The 16238-nt window shown below is 57.1% G+C and overlaps 1 protein-coding gene across 8 annotated transcripts in view; it reads right to left on the bottom strand.

Annotated features, from left to right (window-relative positions):
• Window positions 1-16238, bottom strand: part of POMT1 (protein O-mannosyltransferase 1) — a 17687-nt gene extending 1449 nt beyond the window's left edge. Inside the window, exons 1-19 of one of the 8 annotated variants that reach the window (XR_011533360.1) lie at window positions 15797-16217; window positions 14675-14825; window positions 13469-13575; window positions 13248-13298; window positions 12584-12730; window positions 11647-11758; window positions 11207-11272; window positions 11021-11114; window positions 10631-10786; window positions 9807-9937; window positions 9288-9383; window positions 7427-7519; window positions 5619-5715; window positions 3799-3891; window positions 3372-3492; window positions 2897-2994; window positions 2146-2287; window positions 1335-1461; window positions 57-234 (exon numbers count right to left, since the gene is read on the bottom strand). Coding sequence is in view for 6 of the 8 variants with exons in the window: in XM_070595367.1 (XP_070451468.1) it covers window positions 57-234; window positions 1335-1461; window positions 2174-2287; window positions 2897-2994; window positions 3372-3492; window positions 3799-3891; window positions 5619-5715; window positions 7427-7519; window positions 9288-9383; window positions 9807-9937; window positions 10631-10786; window positions 11021-11114; window positions 11207-11272; window positions 11647-11758; window positions 12584-12730; window positions 13248-13298; window positions 13469-13575; window positions 14675-14796 (2003 nt within the window). In the remaining 2 variants the exon portion in view is untranslated. Of the gene's footprint in view, window positions 1-56; window positions 235-1334; window positions 1462-2145; window positions 2288-2896; window positions 2995-3371; window positions 3493-3798; window positions 3892-5618; window positions 5716-7426; window positions 7520-9287; window positions 9384-9806; window positions 9938-10630; window positions 10787-11020; window positions 11115-11206; window positions 11273-11646; window positions 11759-12583; window positions 12731-13247; window positions 13299-13468; window positions 13576-14650; window positions 14826-15591 lie in introns of all 8 variants that reach the window. The other 7 variants (XR_011533361.1, XM_070595367.1, XM_070595369.1 and 4 more) reach the window with 7 other exon arrangements.

The raw sequence follows: 16238 nt of genomic DNA, 5'->3' as shown, positions 1-16238 counted from the left end.
TCATCAATGACTCCCCTGACCCTGACCCCGAGAGGGGCGGTGTGAAGGCCGCGTACCTGCACAGGTGGTCGCTGATGTGCTGCAGAACCACGGGGAGCAGGAGGATCTGGAAGGTGAGCGCGGGCAGGTAGTGGTACAGGAAGAGCGTCTTCTCCATCAGGAAGAAGGGGAGGTAGTTCACGGCCCAGCCGCCGGCACACAGGGCCCCGGCCAGCACCCAGCGCAGCCAGGAATCTGCGGGGAAGGTCGTCTCACAGCCGTGCTGTGGACTTGGGCCCCCTCTCTCTGTAAAGGCGCTCTGCCTGTCCGCCCAGCTGCTTGCTCATCTTTAAGGTACACGCACATGCTCACAGTTCTTGACTTCTCTTCCTCCCCACTCCTAACCCTGGGTCCTCACCATCCCTCTCCCCTGAGAAACCCCAGCCCCTGGTGGGCCAGGCCCCTGCAAGCTTACTGCTGGATTCCCCACTGGCCTTGGCTCATCTGGGAACACCCAGCTGGGAATACTCCTCTGGGAGTAGTGGAGGGGCCGTATCTGGCCACCTGCCTGGTGGAGCAGGGAGTCAGCAGAGAGAATGGACCAGCTCCCGGAAACGGGCAGGGAGAGGGTGCCACACGGCTCCTGATGGCCTCCGGGGCCCTGCCCTGCCCTGCTCTGCGTCTTTATTCCTTTTCTGTTTTAAGACGGGTTTCTTTGTTGTTTTTTTTTAAAGATTGGCACCTGAGCTAACAACTGTTGCCAATTTTTTTTTCTTTTTCTCTCCAAAGCCCCCTGGTAAAGAGTTGTATATTTTAGTTGTGGGTCCTTCCAGTTGTGCTATGTGGGACGCCGCCTCAGCATGGCCTGACGAGCGGTGCCATGTCCACGCCCAGGATCCGAAATGTCTAAACCCTGGGCCGCCGAAGTGAAGTGCGCAAACTTAACCACTTGGCCATGGTGCCGGCCCCTTAAGACGGTTTTAAGTGGGTTTCTGTTACTTGCAAACCACCATCACCCCAGACTAAGCGCCTGCTGGCCGCTCTGTCCTCTCCAGCCACTTTGGGGGCCGCGGGAACTGCAGCACTAAGGCTGTGCTCTCGTCTGGGGGTCAGGGAGCAATGCCTGCCCGTTAGCGGCACTTCCCCAGAGAAGCCGCTAACACAGTGTGGGAACCAAAGTGCAACATTTTGTCTCCCGGTGACAAGACTAATTTAAGTTCCCTTGATCCAGAAGCAAAGGGGTCGCCTTAAGGTGCAGGCTCCTGGTGAGGTTGGCTCTCACCGGAAGCACAACGAGCTCTCGGCAGAACTAGAAGGCAGAGGCATAAAGATGCATGCGGGCAAGCTGCACTAACCCTCGGGGAGGTCACAGATGCTGCGCCGGCGTCTGAGCAGGTACCAGCAGAGGAGCAGCACGTACACCACCGTGGCGAGGCTGGCCGATGCCCAGATCACTATGTTTCCAAGCAAGTGGATCTGAGCCTGCAGGGGCACAGGGAGACATCATTGGCTCTAGTCTCCTCCACCCCTACTGCCAGGACGGGTGGGCCTGCTCCCGACAGGTGTCTAGAGAAGTGCTGAGGCTTCAACTTTGTCAGCTGAAACTGAAAGCTGGGAGCAGAGGGACTCTTTCTTAAGGACAGAGCTGACCTCAGAGGGACTAACACAGAGCTATGCGGAGCGAAGCAGGAACTCCTGGGCCCACCCCATGGGCAAGATTTCATCTCAGACCCTGCTTCAGAAGGAGCCATCTCTCGACTCCAGGTGGGTGGGAAGGAGAAAGGTGAGCACCCTGAGCACGTGCTCCTTCAGAGCCTAATTGCTGAGCACTGATGCCGGGCCAGCTCCAGGGCCGGGTCCCGGGTGAAGACAATGTGGATGTAAACGAAGTGCCCGCAGGCTCGGACCCGGTGCCATGCAGCAAATGAAGGGGGAAGATTGGGAAAACCACCTTTGCCAGAGGGGAACAATGCACTCCTGCAAAAGCAGTAAAGCCCGGTTTCCTCCAACATGCAGACATGCCAGGACCTTCCTCCTTGGCATCTGACGGTATTTAGAGAACAGCCAGCCAGGCTTTGTTAGGACAGCTCTGGAGAAAGCCAGACTTGGGAGGATGGAATGGCTGCTCTGAGCACCAGAGGCGCCTCGGGGCACCGGGCACTCCACCTGCAGCTGGCATGGCCGCTCGGCTTACACTGGTGGTGGGGTGCAGCCAATAGGCGATGTTGGTGTCCAGGGTGACCCAGTCCAGCGGTGTGGAGCTGTACTTGTGTTCGGAATCATCACTCCTCACCGTCAGCATCCTCCACTGCGAGAAAGCCAAAGCGCTGGGTCAGACAAACAGCCAGAGGCCTCACTGCTCAGGGGTCTGTCAGAGGGTCAAAGTCAACTGCTGCCCCTTCGCATGGGGTGTCCAACCTCAAGTTCACTGGGATCAGGAGCAGAGGCAGCGTGACAGGCCGATGGGCATGCTCGTCAGGAGACTTGAATTCTGAGCCGGCTGTGGCCCCGGGAGGTGCCCACCCCAGGGGCTCCAGTTGCTTCGCCTGGAGGTTAAGTAACTGGACTTGGTGCAACCGGCAGTTTTAGATTTGGGACCCTGAGTTTCTGGCTCTGAGTTCTCTCGGGCTCCATCATGTTGACCCTGGCCCCTTTTGACCTGACCTGGGGAGCCTCAGAACAGACCCTGAATGTGGCAATGCGACATTGCTGCAGAACTTCCCTAGGTCCTGACTATTCCTGCCTGCAAAGCCACAAGGCAGGGGACCAAGAGTGCTGTGCGCGTCACTCACAGTGGAGAGGGAAATGGTCCTTTACGCCGCGCCAGGTCCCCCTGGAAAGACTGGCGTGGGGAAGGAGAGCATGCTACAGACCACAGCGCTCCCTGTGGCGGGGGCCAGCTCCAGCGAGCCGTCACCTGCAGCTCCGAGAATCGGGCCATGAAGCTCAGGTTTCGGCTCAGGTCCATCTGAGTAGGTGAGTGCAGCTCTAGTTCCCGCTCCTTCTGTTCCTGGCCTGACAGAACATACCAGAACCCAAAAAAACATGAGTAGAGTAAGGTCAGGGAGCTCACTACAGAAGCTGTCAGGTGGGTAAAAAGCTGACTTCCCGGCTTTTCAAACAACTCACAACGACTCCGTCAAACCACTTAGCTTCCCCCTTCTGCCATACACCCCATCAGATTCGGATCCTTTGACCCTGAGAGCTCAGCTTGCCTTTCATCGGCACCTCAGAGTAACACCGGCAGCTGCTGACTGCTCCGCCAAGCACAGGGCGGGGGTGTTGGTAACGGAGCGTGGGAATGCGGTCAGTCCCCACCCAAAGCAGAGCTCTGTGCTGGCGTCCTATTAAAGCAACTCACAGGCGGAAGCAGCCTGGCCAGGCGGACTCACTTCTGCCGTAACGGTGCTCCTCCACATTCCACACCATGCTCTCATGGTAGCCCGGGGACAGCTTCTCCCCGACGACCTCCAGCTGCCGAAACCCCCAGTCAGGCAGGTGCGCTCCGCTCAGCTAGCAAGACCAAGGAAGATAAGGGGCGCCATGGGAAAAGCCCGAGTCGCTGGGTCCCCCAGGCCGGAAGGGGAGCCCCACCCGACCACTGTCGGCAGCCAACAAGGGCGGCGGACTCTGTGGTGGGCTCTTCAGTTAGGATTCAGTTCTGAGCAGTTATAGAGACCCCACCTTCGGTGTAAACACGGCAACGACTCGGACCAAATGTCCTGCCTGGCAAGAGGCCAGCGAGCCTGAAGAGGTCCACAGTGGACTTGGTGAGCGAGCCCCAGCTTCGGGGCCGGGCCAGCAGCCGCGCTCCTTTACCTTCAGGATGGCGGAGGTGTTCACGTGCACGAAGCGAACCTCCGACAAGATGGTCTTCCAAACCTCTGTACTGGATTCTCTGTTCACAATGTCCTGTAAAAGCAGGTCTCGACAATCACTCCATTCTTTCTCAAGTTTCCTTAAATGTACAATGAAGACCAGTCATCAAACAATGAAACCGACTTGGTCTGATGTAAGGGGACCAGCCCCTGAGGGAGCTAAGGGGCTGATCCTGGATGGCGCCTGCGCCCTTCTTCCTAACACGCCTGCGTACATGCCTGGGGCCAGGCGGACTGGGGGCGCACCCCGCTCCGTTGAGGCAGCACACAGAGGCTTCACGGTGGAGACCGAAGAGACGGAGGCCCTCCCCACGCGCCTGTTCACGGACAGGCCTCAGACCGCGGCCCCACGCGGAGCATTTCTTAGTCCCTATGTGGCAAATACAAAGCTGGCACAGAGGAAGGACAGAGCCCGTCCTGAACGATGCCCTGGGAGGGGAGTCCTGCTGCTGGGTAATAACACAGTAACACCTGAAGAGCAGCCGGCACAGCTGTCTCAGCTTCTCGGAGCCTCATGATGACCCTGTGAGTCACACGGCTGCTGTGAGAACCAGCGAGCCCCGGGCCTAAGCGGGAGCAGGACGGAGCAGGCACACTCTGTGGTCAGCTGTCCTCCCCCTCTTGCTCCATGAGCTCATTCCTCAATTTCTGGAAATGTGTGTATGTGGAGCCAAAGGTGCCAACAGCAGGGACTAAGGAGGCGGAGGAGGAGGAAAGGGATCAGCAATAAGCTGGCAGCAGCCAGGGGAGTAGGGGGACCTTCAGTAGAAATTCCACCAGGAGAGCTCAGGTGACAAGGAGCAGGTACAAACAACCCCCGTCAAGGCAGGAACATGGGAGGAGAGGACGAGGAGGCAGAATGTACACAAGTATCTGCAGCACAGAGAAGGCAACACGCGACAGAGGTGCTGCTGTGCACAAAAGGGCAAGGCAGGCCTGCAGAGCCCTGCGTGGGCCGCGAGCCCCTCTGAGCAGCACAGCATCCGGGAGACGTGTCATTGACCCTATCGAGAACCCAAATGGGGCGGGGGGGAGGGGAGGCTGGTGTCAAGTGGGGAGCGGCTGCAGCCTGCTGGAGGCTGGGAGGAGCCCGACTGTCACGGAGAGAACTGCAGGGGAGTGCCACTGCATTTCACTCACAGCCTTGAATTCCCAGACGGCGCCGTGGCCCCGTAACAGAACGCTTCCCTGCTACCTGCCCAGGACTCCGTGGGCAGCCCTGAAGAGCGAGAGTGATTCTATCAGGGGAGCACGTTCCCGGGTCACTGGCAGGAAGGCTGCCTCAGGAAGGGGCAGTCCTGAGGAATCCCCCACGGGAGGGCCAGGCCCCTCCCAGGGCATCCTGTGATGAGGGCACTTGTTACTGTCAGGCAGGGTTGACAGAAGAGGCTCCCTGGTGAAGGGAGGGTGGCTGGAGCCCCCGACCCTGTGTGTTCAGTGACCTGATCTTCCGACTGAGCAAGTGACCACGCCACAGGGAACCTTCGCCTGCAGGGCCACGTGCGTCGCACAGAGCCCAGCATTTAGCAATCATTCTGGAAACTCGTTCCTCAGAGAGAGGAAAACCACCCAGATTCTCACATTCCAGGGGAAAGGAAGTCTATTCCCTGTGACACCATTTATGACTTTTTCATGACGAACAATCGCTTGCCTAATTTTACATCTGAATCAGAACTAGTCTAAACGGCGGTTCTGAACACTCTGCGTTAGAAAGTGCGCACATCGATGGCCATCGCGACACCGTCTCCGGCTCGGACTCACCAGCCTCCAGAGGTTCTGGGCGGGCATGGAGATGTTGTAGTCGATGTAGCAGGAGACCTCCTGCGAGTGGGGGCTCAGGGGGGCCGCGACATCGTGCCTGGAAAACCAAACCATGCTTGCAGAGGGACCGCTTTAAGGGGAAAACGCTGCTTTTCAGAAACAAAGCCAGCTCAGCCTTAAAGGACAACCAGGTCTCCTAGCTGCCACTACACAAGGACACACCACCTAAGGGCCTGGGGAGAAATGGAAACTGACCAGGCAGAGACCCTGCAATGACCTCATTCCTGGGGGAAAGCACACATGACGTGGGATTCACAGATGTCAGTCTAAACTGTGCAGGTCTCGCCATCCCACTTTCAAAGGACAATGCGAGTCTCAGAGGAAGGTGCCCACTGTCCCAGGAGCACGGCCATGTGCAGGCTGGCAGCTCCCTGATGGCCAGGACTCAGAAATGGCTGAGGCACCAGGAACATTGCTGGAAGACAAGGTGCCCACTGTGACACCGACCTCAGACATCCAGACACACGGTCCCACCACGTGCTACTCCTGCTGTGTGACACCGAGCGCTAGGCACTGTGGAGGAGCTGGAGGGCCCCAGTGAGCCATGAGACCACCTGACACCCCCAGAAGACAGACCATCGCGCGAACGGACCAGAGAGCCCGGGCTGCATGAGCGCCACCAATAAAATGCACACGGTGGGGACGGCCCCTGGGAAATGCTTTCTGAGGAGAGGACAATTCAGCTGACAGCTGAGGGAAGTGAGCCAGTGGGCCCTGGGCGATCTGAGGCAAAGACCATTCCGGGCCGACAGCCAGCGTGAAGGTGTCAGGGGGGCTGCACTTGGCCGTTGTGGGGATAGCAGAAAGGCTAGGGTGACTGGAATGAAGGTCACCAGGGCATCACCAGGAGCTGGGTCCCCAGGGTCCTGCAGCCAGGGGAGAGTGATAGTCACACCGTGGAAGTCACTGGAGAGCTTTCTGCAGAGAAGTGACATGAGTAGACGGTGTTTCCTCAGAGGGCGCCACGGGCTGCTGCACGAGGAGAGCGGAGGTTGGAGGTTGGTGCGTCGGCTCCAGCAGCACAGGGCAAAAGGGACGGGGCCTGGCCTGGGAGGGGGCAGGGAGGGGGAGGAAGTGACCCATCTGGGGTCAATTCCAAAGGCCGAGGCCACAGGATTTCCTGATGGAGTAAATGCAGAATGGGAGAGGAAGAGGGGAAGAGGAGGAATCAAGGATGCTGGCTGAGCGACCGGTTCTTTCCAGGGAGAAGCGGGCCAGAGGCCAGACTGCTAGCACCCCAGAGCTGTGGCCTCAAGGGGGAAGCCAGGACTTGAAGCCACATATGGGAGTCGTTAAGACCTCACAAGATGACCCAAGAGGCAGGTGGGGTAGGTCCAGGTACGTCAATACGCAGAGGCCGGTCACAGGTCAGGTCAGGTCAGGACCAAGGGCCAACATTGTTGATCCTTCCTATGTAGCCCCAACTTCCATCCTTCTAGACTCACTCATCCTTTGGTGGGTGCCACTTTGTGGAAGGGTACATGCTTCGTTCTGTGCAAGCTCCCTAGTGCTCTCTTGCTCACCAACCACATCCTTCAAAGCTCCCGGGCCTCCTACTGTGGGATGGATTAGGTGCTTCCGTCTTCCCTGACTTACCTAAGCTCTACCGCCACCCCCAGCTGCCGTCACTGGGGTCCCCTCCGCACACTGAGTGCAGAGGACAGTGCTGCTCCACTCGGGGGTGGAGAGACCAGAGTCGGCGAGCTCTGCTCGGAAGCAACAGCAGAGGAAACTCCACAGGCACTCACGTGTTGAGGAGGCGGGTGGTCATGCCATGTACCAGCTGCACAATGTCCCCATGCCGCACGGGTCTTGGAGGGCTGTTCACCACCAGCTGATGCCTGGAAGACACAGCGCGGGCTGGACGGTGCCCTTGCGAGACAACCACACTCACGGGGCAGCAGGGCTCTGGGCCTCACAGCAGGGGAACCTGGAACAGTGCAGCTGCCCATCAATTTGCACTGAGATGAGGTGAACTCGTATAGGAACAGAACACATACATTTCGTTTAACTCTTTCCTGAAACCCAAGGTCACCGTCCAAACTTCCAAACACGGTTCCGTTTGCCACGATCACCTTTCGGTGCCCTCCATTTGCCTATGAACGCCACGGCGATAAAGGCTCCCACCCAGAACTCCTCCTAACAGACAGGCCTTCTCGTCCACTATCTGCTCCCTGGAAGTGTGCAAGGCCTTCCCAACATTGGGCGCTGCTGCGCCTGGGCCCCTGCCCTCACGTTACTCAGTTTAAGGAGAGAATGAACACGCCAGCACACAGATCCAGTCAGCAGAAGACAGACCATGGATACGAGGGAGACGGCAGGACAGGGACAGAGAGGGGCAGGGAGCCTTGGAGGGCGGCCAAGGCAGCCTCCCAGAGAGCTGACCTTCGAGTCTTAAGCAAGAAGGAGCGGCAGGCAGGGTGGTTCCAGGCTGAGGGGACAGCACATGCACAGCCGACGGCAGGAGTCTGCCTGGCTCTAGAAATCAGAGGCGGGGCAGAGCCGAGCAGGAGCGGGCAGGAAGGAGGAGGAGGCTGGGCCGACTGCACAGGCCCTGCTGGCCACCACGAGGGGCCAACAGCAGCTCAGGAGGGCTTTGAGGAGGAGGGTGACCCATGTTTCAAAAGACCACAGGGCGGGGGGTTGCTGCTGAAGCCAAGGGGGGACGGCATGGGAGCAGACTGTCGGGGGAGGCAGGAGGGGGGCAGATGGACACCAGGACGGTTCGAGATTTTGTCGGGAGGCAGAATCACTAGGACTGGCTGACGGACAGAGGCGGGGAGTGAGAGCAACGGGGACCTCCATCTGTGAGGCCTGAGCAAGAAGACACCTCTGAGAGAGACTCTTGTTTCATACGGAGGGGAGAGGCAGTGAAGGCGGAGGAGGAAGGGAGCTGGGACCTGTGTGTACAACCCCAGGAGGAGAGGCGGGGCAGGCAGTTCACTGAGGACCGGCCCAACCCAAGACAGCAGGGCCAAACGGAGACAGGAGGGCCTAACTGGGGATGGCAGGGCCAAACCGAGATGGCAGGGCCTAACCCAAGATGGCAGGGCCTAACCCGGGATGGCAGGGCCTAACCCGGGATGGCAGGGCCTAATCAGGGAAGGCCTAACCCGGGACGGCAGAGCCTAACCCGGCATGGCAGCGCCAAACAGAGACAGCAGGGCCTAACCGACACGGCAGGGCCTAACCCAGGATGGCAGGGCCAAACGGAGACAGCAGGGCCTAACCCAGGATGGCAGAGCCAAACGGAGACAGCAGGGCCTAACCCGGGATGGCAGGGCCAAACCTGAGATGGCAGAGCCAAACGGAGACGGCAAGGCCTAACTGAGATGGCAGGGCCAAACGGAGATGGCAGGGCCTAACCGAGACGGCAGGGCCAAACCTGAGACGGCAGAGCCAAATGGAGACGGCAGGGCCTAACCTGGAACGGCCTAACCGAGACGGCAGGGCCTAACCCGGGATGGCAGGGCCTAACCCGGGAGGGCAGGCCAGCAGCCCAGAGCTGGTCTCAAAGCCGGCGGGGAGGGAGGGGAACGGGGAGGAGAGCTGGGACTGAGCACCGGGGCCTCCTCCGGCAAGCCGTGCGAGTCCAGGACCTGTCCTCACCTCCCAGGATCCTTCACGATCCACCAGTTATTGACATCCTTGAAGGGGTAACAGGTCACCTGCTGCTGGTGGGAGCTTCCACGGCCATTCTCGTATCTGCGTGGAGGAGCCAAAAAGAGATGCATCTGCGAGTGGCCGGCGAACAGCCAGTGGCCTTTCTCCTAAGCTTCCTATAAATACTACCTAGCAAGGTGTTCAGGGGAAAATAGGATAAAACGGGCGAGTTGAAATCTCAGCGGGGCCGGAAGGCATGAAGCTGAGCAGAACTCCATCGGGAGCGAGCGCCCGTGCGCGGGGGTCGCACAGCCGACACGGGGAGCGCCGGGGCCCTGTGCTCAGCAGGTCCTGCTCACCGTCTTACACACAGAAATAACAAGACTCCTCGATAGTCAGGATCTGAGAGTGCAATTTGTTTTTGCCTCTTAGACTTCTTCATTTAAAGTGAAAGCTGCTAATGGCAAAAATGTGAAAAAACAAAACATTTTAGCATCTTGGAATTCAAACGGTCACTTTCCTTACATCATGGGGTAGGTGTTCTGATGGGAATGAAGCCAGCAAGGCACTGGTTTGCCAAAGACGTTCCTCAGGGTGACCTGGGACCCATAAGCCACCTCCAGGGGCTGGCCTTGTGTGATCCGAGCCAGCCCTCCCTGAGACAAAGCGAAAAGGTGCCGCGTGAGCGAGACCAGTCCACATCCGCCGACGGCCGCTCCTCCATGTGGGCGCGGTTGGGGCGCTGGAATTAGACTGCGTCGTACAGCCAGGAACAGGCGTGTGGTACCACATTACAGAATCCCGACCGGAGCTTCCGGGGACTGACTGCCTCGGGGGCAGGCACCCGGGGATCCCTCCACACCCCTCATAGCCCCCACAGGCCTCCTGCGGTGACAGCAATTATGGCTGTTCAAGAGATGAGAACCCTGACTTGGCTAAGTTAGGGAATTTGCCCAAACACACAGAACTGGCCGTCAACAGAGCCAGCATGGAAGAGCAGGTCTGTCTGAGTTCAGAGTCAACGCTCCTACCACCTCAACTGGGACATTTTACTATTTTTGCAAAATCAGTATGAACGAATGCCAGAGTCGAGCTCATCCTATGAAGCTTCTGCAACCGCCCAGAATGTGCAGGACTTCACACCTTTCTCCAGCAGTGAAGGGAGCAAAGCCCTGCATTTATTTCCATACCACCAGGATATTCAGCGTTAGTTTAAAACACCGAAGTGGATGGAGTCCTCATCTCTCGATTGGGTTTTTCCTCCAATGCTCACGTGATGGTGTTTATATAAGAAAACTTTGAGTCGAGCATCATCCTCTTTCTAGGGCCTCCGCGGCATCCTTTCCTACCTCCAAGCTGGCTTGGAAAGCACTGGACATGATCTGGTCGTGGGGCCCAGAGCGGCAGAGCAGAACCAAGTGGACATAGAAGAAGAGCAAGTACATGATGACCGGGATGACCAGCAGAGCCACTGCTCGGGCAAGCAGGTGACAGAGCACACAGACCTGCAGAAGATGGAGGGAAAGTCACTTCCTGCTGTATGGAAAGGCGTGCCACCTCAGACATCGCAGGCTCCGCGAGAGCGAGCAGCGGAAACTCTGACCTCCCATGCGGACAGGGACGCGGAGGCTCGCCCAGGCCCGTCTTCTTCTGGAACCTTTTCCCCAAACGCCCCTGTGACACCCACCTACGCACCCCACGTGGGCCAGCCTCACCCCGCACTCGACACCCGCACCTACATTTGACAAAGTCCGGTCTCCTATCAGGTGCCAGGCATGGACGGCAGCAACTCCCAGCACGAGCAAGTACGTGAAAACACCCATGTATTTGATGCTGAAAAGACACGACGGACACAGAGTTAAAATTAAAATGAGACAGGGCACGAGGAGGACGCGGACACCGCCTCAGACCCATGGACCACTCACCCCACGGCACAGGAGCACGCCACTCCCGTCAGCGTCAGCCAGAACCACCAGCTCAGAGAGAAGGGCCTACGGCGAAGCAGGAAAGCAAAGCTGGGAAGAGCTCACCAACTGCTTCCCGAAGGCCGACAAGGCCACGTTTCAGAGCTCTCTTGGGGTCGGCTGGTTGTACCAGGCTTCAGGTATAAGAAAAATGAATCCTTATCTCCCAAAACATTAGTCCTGGTAGAATTTTTCTTTTTGATCACAACAATTTCCCAGTTAGTTTAAGTTACAGAAAAATGAGGACGTATTTATGAAGTCACAAGCCAAGGGCCGCTCTAGGCGACTGAAAGACAATCAGCGAGCAGCTCCCCAAAGTGAACGGTATCAGATGTTCTCAGGTCAACAAACCACGGAGACCCTCCCCACTGATCGGGAGGAACGCGCCCCATCCTCCATACCTGTGCTTCTGGGAGTTGCAGAGCTTAAGGTAGGACAGCATGGCCAGCAGGTTAAAGAATATCAGCACCGATTCCAGGAGCATCAGCCTCGCCTGAGTGATCAGAGCATTCTCTGTCAGAAGGACAAGCCACAGGTCAGTGGTAAGGCAGCAAGGGCAAATCTATAAAGATAAAAACTTTCACAGAAACGGACAGATCCCGAAAGTCACATAATGTGAAGGAGGGAAGTTCAGAATGGGGTGGCTAGAAGGGGGACATGCTCCAGAACCGCGAAAGCAAGTTCTTCAGTGTCTAGCCCGCCTACCAAGACCTGTGTGACCTCAGGCAAGTCACTGGACTTTGCTGAGTCTTCGTTTTTCTCACCTGCAGTAACACCGACTTTGCAGGGCCACCGTGAATGTTGTAGCATCATATCCACACAGGGCCTCAATTACAGTCATCACTTAATAAACACCAATTCTTTTCATTTTCTAGTCTAACTTTTCATCAGATTTGATTTCACTTGTTCATAAATCTCGGCTGAAAGATCCTTTCTGAGGAATACCCACTAACCCCTGAGTGCATCTCAGGTGGTCGAGGCCTGGGATGTGGCGGAACGAGGTTATCATTTGGTGACAGACTTGGTTGGAGGTGAGGGTGCTCGTGGCGGATCTAGGAGCACTGTCTGGGCTGCCCCCTCTATACGGCCACACCCCCAGAATGTTAAAGTCTGACCACACAGCTCCATAGGCCCACAGCCTGGAGCAGGAAGACTCCCAGAGTCAACTCTCGTGGAACTGGACGTGCTTCCTTCCTTCCTTCCTGTGAACACAAAACGCTGCAGGGGCACATCTGCTAAACCCACCCACTCCCCTGGGCCGCGGGCTGAAACGTAGCAAACATCGGGGTTCAGTTCCTCCCTGCGCCGCGACAAAGCAGGCAGAGGCCCAGGTCTTACCGATGAGCACCAGCAGCGCAGCTCCCATGGCGGCACAATGAGAAAAGCGGAGCTCCCACACTATCTGGTAGGCCATGGGCACCGACAGGGCCCCCGCAAGGGCCGGCAGCAGGCGCAAGGACCACACGGGCACGTTGCTGCTGTATTCTGGAAAAGCAACCACAGCGGAGCAGGGGGCACCATGCACATCCCACCTTCATATACTGCAGGTGTGTTTTCCAACGGAGTATCTCGTTCATAGACTCTCAAACCCAAGTTTACAAGACTGGGGACCACGAGAGAAACTGAGTGCAGGCGAAATTAGCTTTACGTAGTCATCAAGCACAGGCATGAGAACTAAGGATTCTGAAATTAGTTAATGCTTTACTTATACATTTACCCCACCTATTTCCAGGAACGTGTGGCAACATGCAAAATTTATGCATACAAAAGATAAGTGCAATCAGATACCATGTAAAGAGTGTGCTACATGTACCAAAAACCAGGGTTAAAATAACCACTGTCAACACTAAGATACTGACCAGACTTATGGGAAGTCTCTCACTTGTAAGACAACTTATCATACGCTGGACTTAGGTTAATAAACCGTTGTCAAGCCCCATGAAAGCCACTACCTCCCCATCATAATAGACGCAAACGAGGGAAATGAAAATGATCTTTTTACCTGCTCCAATTCTGTTCCACAAAAAGTTACCATCGAATCCTCCCAAATAACCTAAAACAGAAGATCCATGACTGTCCCATTCAGCAAATATTTCTGGAGTGCCAAACTGTGGCAGGCTACGGGGAAACCATGATCAATGAATCAAGAAGACATGGCTTTGGCCCTCAAGAAATTTCACTTACAAGTTTTAAAGGGCTACGTCTGTTACTGACGAATCCTACCTCCCAAGGCCAGCAGCATGTGGCCGAGTGGCGGACCACTGCCATCCAAAAAGAAGAGCCGCTTCATGTAGAAAGAGACGTACTGGCCGTAATATACCTCATCGAAACTGAAAAGCAAACCCACATTGTAACTCAACTAGAAATTTAACTGGAGACAAAAGGGGCAGGGAGAAACGCACACCTGCGTTTCCTAACGACTTTCGGGAGCGATGCCCCAACCGCGTGGCATCCCCAAATATTAAGACACGTGCCCAGCGTCCTCCACCCATAAGGATGAGGAGAAATTCGCCAAGCACAGCCGGGCACGCAGGAGGCTTCTCCGACACAGACTCTGTTTCTCCCCCTAGTTTCTGATGTCGGGTGCACTGTCACCCAGCCTCCTGAAAGGCCTCACAGACGCAAGCCCAGTCCCCCGGCCCCCAGCGCAACTGGGGCTGGGTCAGAGTCAGACCTGGTGACCCAACGAGGCAGCTGCAGGTGGAGAGGGGAGACACGCAGGAACCAGGCCCAGCAAAACATGTGCAGACAATCAGGGACATTTGCTGACACAAAGGAATCGCTGTCAACTTCCCAGGCCTGAGAATGCTACTGTGGTCACGTGGCTTTTAAAAATCCTGATCTTTCAGAGATATATACTGAACTATTTCTGAATGAAATGTAATGTCTAAGATTTCACTGAAAAAAACCCACTGCAGGGAGGATGCTGGCTAAGAGTTGCTACCTGTTGAAGGTGGGTGCTGAATACTTCAATGGAGGATCACTACGCTATTCTCCCTACTCTACTATGTTTGATGTTTTCCATAATAAGAAGTTAAACGGAGAAGGACACATGTATTAATCAGATAAAAAACAGCCCTTTAATAATAACAGCAATCATTTCCCATTATGACAGAGTACAGTCTAAGGTCAATGAGAACTCACTTTCAAATTCCTCAACCTTCCACTCTCCACTCTCAGACTGTAAATGGTCACGTAAGGCTACTGCACCTGCTACAGACCGTTGGGGCAAGACCAAACAGGTGGGCTCTGCAGGGGCTGGCCTGGGACAAGCTGGTCTGTCCTCTAACTGCCCACAACACCCATCACCAAGAAGCCTAGAATTTTACTCTCCCATTTACACTGTTTAAAAAGGGAATTCCTGTCACCGGTGCACTGAACAAATTACACTTCTTTCCGATTCACCATGAATGGAGTTGCCTGCCTTACACCACAGCCCTTGGATAGGAGAGTCGCCACAGCCGGCTCAGTAACCCCAGGGCAGTCAGAGCCACGACGTTCAAGTTGATGTCAGCCGTCACCACTACAGGGCGCTGCAAAAACCCCAACATCTTGTACAAAAGCAGGCTGGGAAGATGCCCTGGAAAAGAGAAGAACTGTCATCAGTAAATGGGGGGCAACCCTGAAGTCTCACCAGAGGCTGAGAAAAGGACCCCAGATGCATCAGGGAGAACCACGTTGTGGGGTCGCCAAGAAAGTCAGGAGGGCATCAGCAGTCAGCCAAGGTGGGAATTCAGGAATCTCAGGACTGAACAGGCACTCATTCAATAACTCATTCCATGAACACCTGCTCAGCACTTCCCGGGAGGGAGGCCGCCTTAATGAAATGGCCTCCCCTGCCCGCCCCACCTGGGCAGTGTGGCAGGCTTACAGCCCAGTGACCTCGACCTTCAGAGCCTCAGAGCCTCCTCATCCACCTCACGTGCCTTCTCCCATCCCTCCTTGTGGCAGCACCATCCCCTGGGCGTCCCCTTTCTCACCCTGAGGGTGCACCTGCACCGAGGCGCCCCCGTTTCCTCCCCGGGGCTTCATTTCCCTTAAGCTCCACTTGTCTTAAGGCTGCATCTACCTTGGGCGCCCCTGTTCTCGCACCAAAGCCCCGTCTGGCCTTTGGCAATCCCCTTCTATCCTTAAGGCCCGTCTATCCTTGATGCCCCCCTTCCCTCCCTGAAGCCGCATCTGCCTGAGCACCCAACTCCTCTCCAGAGACCTCCTCTACCCTGGGAAGCCCCTACTCCTCTTCCCGGGCACTTCCTTTCTCTCCCGCAGGCTGCAACTGTCCGGCCACTGTCTTTCCCGAAGTTTTCATCTGCCCCGGGGTGCCCTCCCTCTTTCCCCAGGCGCACCAGCCCCGGAGACCCATTTTCAAGTGGAGACTGCGTCTAACTGCAGGCCCTTTCCTTCCAGGCTGCACCCGCCATGGGCGCCGCCCCCGGTTCGGGCAGGACCCCGACGCCCCCGGCGCCAGCACGTCCGCAGGCCGCGCGCGCGTCCTGCACCGACTCTCCCAGGTCCCGACTGGGCTCTTTGTCCCCGGCGCCCCAAACGTACTCGCGTTTCTTCGAATCCCCGTAGAGCCGCCCCCTGCACCAAGCCAGGCGTCGGATCCTCCGCGGGCGCCGACCGTTGGGATCTCTGGCCGCGCGCGGGGGCGAGGCCGCTCGGCGATCTGCGCCGCCCTCCGCCCTGCTCGACGCTCGATTCACCGCGCCTGCGGGGCCGAGGGGGAGCGGCGCGCGTGCGCACTGGCTCGCGGCCCGCCTCTCCCTGCTGTTAGCGGCTCCGGGGCTCCGGGATTCCTGCGCGCGCTGCACGCGCGGCGCCTTTACAGCACGGCGGGCGCTCGCCCGCGGTCCGCTCAGTGGGCGCCGGCCCAGTGTGTCCGGCGACCAGACCGCGTCCGCGTTTCTGTCCCGAGCGCGGGGGTTTCTGTGTCGGAGCCCGCTTTGGGCGGGACACGGTACCCTGCGTTAAGGGGACCACTCCCTCCCGT

The sequence above is a fragment of the Equus przewalskii genome, chromosome 26 (assembly GCF_037783145.1).
Source record: "Equus przewalskii isolate Varuska chromosome 26, EquPr2, whole genome shotgun sequence".
Lineage (NCBI taxonomy): Eukaryota > Metazoa > Chordata > Mammalia > Perissodactyla > Equidae > Equus > Equus przewalskii.
The sequence above is the reverse complement of the archived record's forward strand: the minus strand, read 5'-3'. Positions and strand labels throughout refer to the sequence as shown.